At 34.9% G+C, this 10,148-nt stretch overlaps 2 protein-coding genes across 2 annotated transcripts in view; one reads left to right on the forward strand and one right to left on the reverse strand.

Annotated features, from left to right (window-relative positions):
• LOC112465292 (T-box protein 2-like) overlaps positions 1 to 4,323 on the forward strand; it is a 15,262-nt gene extending 10,939 nt beyond the window's left edge. The window contains exons 4-5 of the mRNA XM_025032775.1: positions 3,379 to 3,525; positions 3,686 to 4,323. Coding sequence (XP_024888543.1) covers positions 3,379 to 3,525; positions 3,686 to 4,234 — 696 coding nt within the window. The 3' untranslated portion in view covers positions 4,235 to 4,323. The remainder of the gene's footprint in view (positions 1 to 3,378; positions 3,526 to 3,685) is intronic.
• A 606-nt stretch (positions 4,324 to 4,929) lies between these two features.
• Positions 4,930 to 5,872, reverse strand: LOC112465285 (ubiquitin carboxyl-terminal hydrolase isozyme L3-like). The gene is given in 1 exon segment (XM_025032767.1): positions 4,930 to 5,872. A coding segment is annotated over 1 exon segment (813 nt). The 3' UTR covers positions 4,930 to 5,059.
• Between the last annotated feature and the right edge of the window lie 4,276 nt (positions 5,873 to 10,148).

A 10,148-nucleotide genomic window follows, 5' to 3' on the forward strand; every position in this document is an offset into this window, starting at 1 on the left:
CAAATAACTTGTTTTATATTTTTTAGTAAATTTTTATATTGTAAAACAGAAAATATTATATTATCAGTATCTAGTTATAAAATCGTAAAACGATATACAAAAATTAACAGAGAAATACACGGGCGAAAAACAGTCTCTTGGAGAAAACATAAAAGGAGAACAAACCGTTCAAATTTAACGGCCGCTACTTATATATCTGGTTCTTCAATGTTTTGACAGCCTTAAATATTTTCAAAAATCCTTATTTCCTCTCTCCCCATTTCCATCTTCGTTATCCCGGTCTCGTGTTACGTTTTATCTTCTATTTGTGTTGCATGGGGGAGTATATCGCTACGTCCCATCCCGTCTAATTTGTTTCCGACTCTTTCTTTTTAGCATTAACGCCATTAACTATCAATTAATAGTTACGAAACATTGTAAGGCAGAGATACGAATTATTTCGGATAATCGTAAAACATCAAACGAGAACTTCTAAAAGTTTCGCAAAATTTTCTTTCTTTTTTTCACGATGCAATATATTCTGTTTTCTATTTTTTTAAATCATTTCTCCTATTTCTCAATTTCTGTATATTGTATATTTTTAAATAGCGATAACAGATAATAGATAAAAGAAGTTGTGATACGGTAATCTATGTCCTTTAGATTATAAAGTAATCGGTATTAGAAGGTATGTTTTTTCCTAACATCAAAGTGGTAAATCTCTGCTCGGTCTAATAAATAAGTTTTAATTTGTAAGCCACTAAAAAAGATATATACGAGTGTATATATGTATACATATATAAATTTGGTGCACGCAAAAATATATTCGAAAACTCGTGATATTTTTGTGGGTATTCGAACTAAATTCTCTCACAAAATTCGCTCAAAGAAAGCGCGTCTTGTGGTTACATGAGGATTAGAAACTTCTGGAAAAAAAAAAGATCGGCGAGCCGGTCGGCGGTGCATTTTCCGGTAAAGACTAAGCTACTCAAGATGGTGCGGCACGTCGATCGGCATCTATGGGAGATTAGCACGCTCCACGATACCCTGTAATCGATATACCTCCCTTCCCTACTGGGACTAAACGAGAGCGGATTTGTTTACGGCCGACAAGGTTCCTAGCTCTATAGCTGCCATCATCGCCGTTGGTGTTAAAAATGCCGTTTTACGGTTCTCTTCTATACCTTTGTCGACGGCAAGAAGGATGAGTATAGAAGAGCTCGGCGGCACTTTTGCTCGTTATTACCCATTCGAGCCGATTCATGCGTGAAAAACTTTACGTTAATCCACAAAGGTGGATTTAGCGGCTAGACAAACAAGAGATTCGCTTTGTCGCGCGTTTATCTTAGTTTCGTCACCTTTTTCTTTAATCGGGAAACGGAATCTGGTCTGATTTAAGATCTCCCTATTTTATCTAATCTAAACCAGCTAAAAATCAGAAAGAAAAGACAGTTATATGTCCTACTGTAGAAATGTTAATAAATTTTTAATTATGAGCGATTTTGAGTTGTAGAATTTTGGCGACAAGTCTTCACTAATCTTTACTTCTCTCTCTCTCTCTCTCTCTCTCTCTCTCTCTCTCTCTTTCAGCGTGAGAGTTAACAAAATTTTTCTTCCCCAATTTTCTTTCAAACAGGATTTATTTAGGCTGCATTCCGATATTTACCGTCAGCAACTTTCAGTACTGAAAATCTATAGTATACGTGACATAAAATATAGATTTGCAGTACTGACAGTGGATATCGGAATGCAGCCTTAATATAAGACTATCGAAATATGTAACACTGAAAATTAAAAAAAAAAGCAATTAGGAAATTAGTTATTGTTAAATATTCAGTTAAATATCTTTTATTATTTTTCATTAAAAAGATATTATACAGCTAAAGGAAAGATAGATGAACCGAGGAATTTTTTGAATTAAAAACTGTATTGTAACTTACATTCCTTTATTTTTCAGTGTTACAAGTTTTGATAATCAAACTTCATGTGAAATGTAAATATTCCGCTTGAACTCGTCCAAGGAGAAAAGCCTCGTTATTTCTGTTTGTGCCTCTGAAGGTTATTTCGCCAAAACTCTCGTAATAGAATTGCTTATAATATGGACATTTTTCTATCGTTTAGCATTTTGACTGCCGTCACCCGAAAGTTTCTACAAGTCCTATCACCCGTGGCTTTACGGTTTTGTTTATCCAATTAGGAATAGTTTTATTACTTTCAAGTATTTATAAAAATTAAAAGAAACACAATAAAATATTAAAGTAATATGCTAAATTTATTAAAAATAGAATTATTTTATATTTCTCCTGCTTGTATCTATTTGTTTAAATTGGTTTCGCAAAGAGATCTATTATTTACATTTGGTGAGCGACAGTTTTATTTATTCTATAACCAAATTATTAAATATTTAATGATATGAATAATATATGTAATATATACTATATATTATTTGTATTTTTATATACACATATAAATATATATTTCTTATTTTCTTATATTTATTTTTCTTACGGTTTATTTTATGCATATTTTATAAACAGTCGCACACTTCTCGATTTTGACCCAAATTCGTGCCGAAACCAATTTGGCAATCAAATTGTTAAATGATTTTAGACTCGATGAGATTTGTCGAAGAAAGATGTATGAGATACTTTTCATACTAAAATATAAATCCGTCTTAACCCGCGCGTAAAAAAAATGTGAAACGTCAGTAACGACTACCAGATCGCGTATTGAAGTGGTGCATCTCGCTCTAGATTCATACGAGAGATCCTCGGTGGCGCGGAGACATGTGATTCCGGGAAGGTTGCAGGGCTTAGTCTGGTTTTCGGGAATCGCGTCTGTGTCTACCGTCGGCCTCTTTAGTGAGGCGCCAACTTATCTCGAAAAAGCGGCGCCCCTTTTACCCGGTTCCTCAAACTAATTACGAATTTAATAAAATTCCCGGCGCTTTGTCCCTCTCCTTTCGTCCCTTCGCCCCAATCTCTGTTCGCAGCTAACAGAAAGGGCCTCTTCTTTCGTACTCATCTCCCCTCACCCCTTCGGGATCGTCTTTCGCGATGCAGATACCGCGTAAAGACGATCCTTTTTTTTCCGCATTTAACACTCGAAAATAAGAAATTCGTAAAGAGCAAGACACATTTACAAACGACGCATGAGCTCTCAGCGTTTTTGATATTTTTCTAATTGGTGAGAAATCGCATCGTTCAAACTCGAAATGTAATAGATGTGAAAATAAAATGTTGATGCGTTCAATAATAGTTCAATAATAGTTTAAAGGTTTGATGAATTTTTGACATTGCTGATTTTAACGATGTGCCATCCAAAGTTGTTTTAATCTCACGTTGATTTTATATTTTTTTTAAATTATACGAATTTCAGAAAAAATCTTATATTTTACAGGTGGTATTAACGTCGATGCACAAATACGTTCCTAGGATCTGGATAGTCCGTTGCTTCGATGCGAAGAACTACAACGAGCTCTTCACTCATCCAACCGCGACGTTCGCTTTCAAGGAGACGGAATTTATCGCGGTGACGGCATACCAAGTATGTAGGAATCTTATTCCTTCTTTCTTTCTTTCTTTATCATTATTGTTATATAGTTTATTTTTTTTACATATCTAAAATAGATCTTATTCAGGAACGTAAAGCAATCTTTTCCATTGTAATTGAGTCTAACGGGAACATCTGTGTGTTATTTTTGCAGAACGAGAACATCACGAAGTTGAAGATCAATAACAATCCATTCGCTAAGGGTTTTCGCGAGACGGGTCAGTCACGGTTCAAGCGAAAGCATCATTCGATTGATCATCAGGCCCAATCGGATTCCAGTCCCGACGAAGGGGTTTCGTTGACCTACGACTCCGAATCGAATCAGGTCGCGAGCGAGGGGGACAGCGTCGCGAGTATCGCGGAGAACTCGATGGAATCGATGGAAAGACTCATGGTCGAGGAAAACACGGACAACAACGACGCACGTGATGACGCCAGACCGATCGCCGCGAATCCGAGATCACCAGAGAAGGCTGAGAACGAGCTCGAGGTACCCTTTCACAGGCCCTGGACGGACCCGCCACGTAGTCGTCACCAAGTAATGCCGTCGTCATACTACAATTTGCATTATCCTCATCACCCGTCGTATTATCCGCCGTATTACTTGTACTCACAATATGTGGCATCGGACTATATGAGACTGCGCGATTATCAGTTTAATTATTTCTACAGGCACTTAGGGTACGGATATCCTAGACTGTGACGCATGCGAACGTACGCTGTTTCGTTTTTTTTCTCGCGATTTTATTGCCATAAATTTATGAGTTTCATGAAGAATAAACATTTCTATCAACGCAGATTAACTTTAATCTCGGTTTAATTTACCTTTCATCTTTTTCTAATTTTAAGAGTTAGATAAAGATAGAAAGTAAATTAAACCGAGATTAAAGTTAATCTACATTGGTAGAAATGGACATAAGACTGAAAGTTTTAAAATTGCCGTTTAAGACGGCGTCTATAAATAATATCAAAGTAAATACATACACTACCGTTCAAAAATTTAGAAGTAATACTTTCTTAAGAAAAACAACAGTGGTGTCAATACTTTTGAAGAAGAATCCCTCAATTGCTCGCACTGCGTTTCTGCCATTTCAGACAAATTTTTTTTTATATCGCATTCTTCGTCTCTTTCTGCTCAAATCGTAGCTTGAGACCCTCTATTTCCCGCTACAGATCCTCTATTCGCCGAGCTGAATCGCTCTCGACATTCGCCAGAACGCTTTCCGAAGATTCCTGGACAGAAGCACTACGAGATGTCGCATGTCGACTGAATTCTCTCAACGAATTGACTTCCTGCTGCAGCTTCTCACACGTATTTTTCATGTTCTTCAACTGGTTCTCGCGAAGAGAAGTACGAGGAACAGCTAAAGGACATGAAAAATTCGCGATATCAGTTTGTTCCAGTTCGTTATTCACTTCAGTCAAATCTGCCTCGAAAACTTTCTCGACTAACGACCTTTCCATCTGCTCGAGCTTCTGCCCTGTCAGCTGATGCCCTATAACGCTACGATGATCGTAATAAGCACAGTCATGTATCTGAAAACATGTATCTGATTGTGGTTACGCTCGTAGCGTCAAATTGCGACAAAGGCTTTTCCATCTCGTACAACTTACCGCTCAGAGTTCTGTCGTTCAGCTTACTGTTTTCGATAATCGATTGTGCTGCTTCAGACAGATTATATTCCATATTAGAATGGTGGTTTCTTAACTTTGGGCGTTCCATATATTCCTTGCACACGCGGGCAGCATCGTCCAGAAGTGCCTCCGGTGTAGTTGAGCCATGATTGATAGGAGCAGGCTTTCGACCGTCTAGCTCGTACAAGGAACCGTCCTTATGTACAAACGCGACAAAGTGGTGGTACACCTCCATATCCTCAGCTGGTGCCTCAGTCTGTCCTTCCTGGGCAGATTCCATGTGAGTATTAATAATTTCCTGCGATTTTTCTAAACGCTCTCCACGTTCAGCGTATGAGAGTCCTTTGGTTTCATCTAAGAACTTCTTGAGAAAGCCATCCTCCAATTGTATGACGTCCAAATTATTCGCTACGCTGTGAAGTAACGCAATTGTCCCACATGCGTTTGAGATATTTTGCTTCAAATGGTATACAGAATCTGGACCATCATTCTTGCTATCCTTAACTTCTGCTTTATCCTCTTCAGCCTTGTCAATCTTCGAAAAAGGATAAAGCAAAATAACGGCAAGAACGGGCCTAGGGACGATTGCCAGCAAGTCCGACTCTAAACCGTACACATCTAAGACCGACCATTTCTTTGGAACGCCCAGCTTGTGAAGGAACTTCGTCATAACCTCTGGATTCGACTCCAAGGGCACCTAAGCCATGATAAATCGCGATAATTTTCACACGTAAGAGATTTCTACCTGCCTGAAGAATGGACTCCTTAGCGTGCCTGCTCTCCAAGTTCGGCAATTCCTTGTTCAAACGATCGGTCAACATCTTGTTTTCACCCTTTAATATTTTCATGCACTCATCGCGCTTTTAAATTCATTATTTTAGCCCGGTTCTTTGAAGTTAATTACTACAAATACAATATTCGAATGATAAAATTTACATAGTCACAACCCTTTTCTTTAATTACTATAATAGTTTGTTGATAATTTTAATTAACATATATACATATAGATATTATGTCATTTTTAAAATTTATTAAAAATACTATTAAGTAACTTGGAAATTTATACTTTTAATGATAGAATATTCCCGTGAAATTCTTACTTTTAATTCTTGCTGGTGGCGTATTGCACTACCGTTGAATTTATCAACACATGCCTCATATGGTCTCTGTTGCTCCAATGTCTCGTTCATATTTATTCAGATTCTTCTCTGCGATACGAATTTGCTCATTTACATTATTTAGATCTTAAAGAAAAACGTCATATATGAAAAATTTACTATCTGTTTTATCTATTGAACACAGTATTATTTGTTTCTAATCATTTTCCAAGGAAAAAATTTCATTTAAAGAATCGTTTTTTTTTTTTTTTAAGAAGGTAGTGCTTCCAAATTTTTGAACGGTAATTATATACAAGTTATATTTGCATATTTTTACAATTGTTTGCATAATTATTTGCGCGTCTTATTCTTCATTCATATCATATAATGTCATTCATATACATAGGTATTGTATATATATATCATATATAAACGTTCATAGATCTTTAAAATAGTTTAAAATTAGCATAAAAAATAAAATAACATAAAAAGAAATTTCATATGCTGTATCTCCTATAAATTTCATAATATTATATATTTAATATACATTATATATGTATATTAAATGAAGATGAATTTTATGAGGTATTTTAAGATAAATAGGACATTAACTGAATTATTTCAAAGATCTATAACCATTTTTACATGATTATGCCAAAGATGCCAAAGATAAATATTTTGTAATATCCCCTACAATAAATGGTTTTAATAATATGAGTTGAAACTCATTTTATAATTTGAGGACTTCACGTGAAAAAATTTAATGTGAGTTTACAACGATAAAATGTTTTGCGTACGCTACATATATATGTACATATTATTATTCCTACGTATTGTTATCTGTAAAAGATTAAAATGAAAGATTTATTTTAAGCAACGAGATCTGACAATTTTGTTGTTGAGATGTAAATGTATAAATGAAGCATCGAAATAAGATATTAAAAAGTAAAACAATTTTAAGACTTAAAAATTAAAAGGTTCGTGATTTTATATAGTTACGAATAGTATACAAAAATTATAAGTTAAATTTAAGATTTTATACAAAAATCACCGAAGGAATACGAATATTCATTTTTACAGATCTTAAGTCTCTGCCACGACTATTATCACAAATATATTGTAATAACAAGTATATTTTGATGCGACGGCTTTGCAAAGCTGCAAATACAATGATATATACTCGTTAAACTTTCCACGACATTTCTGTCGCGTTTAATTTTACAACCGTACTTACCTGTAAAGTGTCAGCGAGGTCGAATATTTACAAATGCTGTTGATCTCGTCTGAGATGGGGCGTCAAATCGACATCTTCTAGAAGAATTCGCCGTTTCGTTGCGAAACAAATTCGTTCTTCATTCTTAATGATGTAAATACAATGAAAATAACGAAATCGTCTGATTATATCATGCGTTATCATTCCGTTATCGTTTTCTGTTTCTTTTTCTCATTTAGATCCGCTATAACATTTACATATATTCGTCTACGAAGACACGACATATTCGTCTTCCTTTAAAAGTGCGGAATCAGTCACGATCCGCATCGTATTATATTTGTTTCTATATATGTATATATATGTATATGTGTTTATATATACAACATATATATAATATATAACATATATATATGTATTTTATATTATATATTACATATATAAGTTATATTGTGTAATATAATGTATAATATAAAAAAATATATATAAAAAGTATGCATGTATGCGCGCGCGCGCGCGCCTGCATATGTATGTATATATTATTTGTGATAACGTTAGATTTAATGTGGATAAAAATGAATGAACGGTGAACGCAAATCCCTTCGACTTCGCATTCATTGTTCGTTCATTTCCTTTCGAATCGCGCATTCGTATATGGGTCGTACATATCGAATTCGATGTTCGATGCGTATATACTGAAAGTAAGAACGTCAGAAATGCAGAGATTATTGCAGGTTGAAAGTGCGACAGATTTGTTGGATTCAAAGAAGAAAGAAAGATGAAAATAAAGAAAGGAAATGCAAAAATATCTGTCGTCACTGTGTCAAAAGTATATTTTATTACAGCAAATGTAAAATTGTTTATCTTCACATCGCTCTTTATAGAATTTCTTATCACCGCTTTGAATTCTTCAATTTCTTTCTGCATCCTTTGCTATACATTTCGATGATAATACAGAAGAAGAAAAAGAAACAATGTCCTTCGAACTTCGACTGCAATAATTGATATTCGTTGTCAATGGCTCGTCTTGTCGCGTCGTACTGCGTATAATTACTATTGTAGAATTAATTATAATATGATTAATGTTACTTGTGATAATTAATTTTTGCACTTACAATAATTACCAAAGAGATATTTTGTCCGCAACGACTTAATTAGACAAGACAGTTTTTGACAACGTGTAATATGTCGTATATATAACATTTACATCAACATTTCAATACATGTATATTTGTGCCCAAAGAATTTTTAGTCTCGATGCAACACGGCAAACGGTCGAGTGCCTTATCGCGCCGCGATCTGTTTAGGAGAAACCTCGTATGTGAAATATACATATATTTTTACACGTAGAACTTTTTTATACCCCATTTATATGCAACTTTTAATTAAGATTAATGCAACGTCACGCATAGCAAAATGTTTTAACGAAAAAAAATGACAAAATATCATGGGAACAAAATATCATCTCTCTGCTTGTAGCGAGCGCATTCGATAATCGTGATTAAATCTTACGCAATAAATGATCGCTTATGGAAACGTGTGTGAATTTTCAAAGAACCATACAACGCGGCTCTTTGAAGATACGCGATCGAACATTATTTAAGGTATCACGTATCTTAAATAATGCTTCAGATTTTTACCTTTCGACGATTTTTATACGCAATATGTCACTCATATCATTAATACCATTAAATAAAAACAATTCTAGCAGACGTTTCTTGTGTTATTGTATATACATTTAAAAAAAATGTTTTTATTATACATCATTATTTCCACTTCACATAATTAATGTTTCCACTTCAATGTTTAATAATTCCACTTCAATATAATTAATGTTTAAATAATAACAATAAAATATTAAATGCTAAAATAGCATAGAGATAATTGATTTTTGCATTTATATGCGCAAATGTTAACTGTGTTTTACAAAAATATTTTTAAACAATTGTAATAAATTTAACATTTTACTGCCCTCCACGTCGCACGTTTTACAAAACTTCTTAGTCTTTAACGCGTATATGTCTTCGTTTTACTTTTATTTGGGCGATTTTTTTCTTTTTTTTTTTGCCATGCACACATATCCCTGCTATTAGCTTCTGTCGTTTAAGATACAATAAGCTTCTCCTTCCCTCTTGTGTCGGGCCTCTTCGCGAGACGACCTCCCACGCCTGTCGCGCCGTTCTTGAAGCACGCTATCTGCGGCACGACAAGAGTGCAAGATGTTGGGTAGTATGTCGCGCCTGTTTGTCGCCTATTCCGCCGGTCCACTGATTCTCGAAACACTTTTATGCGGATCAGCGGGGCGCCGGTCCGAGACAAGGATACTCGACATCGTCTCGATTGGCCGAAACACGAAATCCTTCGAGCACTCGAACTGAGTACCGAGAATTAGGTTTTTACAGAAAAACTGATAAAACGGAAAACTGCGGCTCGGTATGCTGATAAGAAAGGATTCCATATGTTCGAAAGGATTCCATTTGAGAAAGAGATACTAGTCGAGATACTAATAAAATCTATTGAAACTTTTCCGCGTAGTTTAAAACTGTTAATTAATTCAACACAGAAAACTCGAATATGATGAGGAAGTTGAAAGATATATCTTTGACATTTGTCTCGAGTAAAAGATTAGTTCCAAGTTTATCAAAGAATCTCGTCAAAATTAAGGCCGGGATTGA

Source organism: Temnothorax curvispinosus, unplaced genomic scaffold, assembly GCF_003070985.1.
Source record: "Temnothorax curvispinosus isolate PA1 unplaced genomic scaffold, ASM307098v1 QBEX01015043.1, whole genome shotgun sequence".
NCBI lineage: Eukaryota > Metazoa > Arthropoda > Insecta > Hymenoptera > Formicidae > Temnothorax > Temnothorax curvispinosus.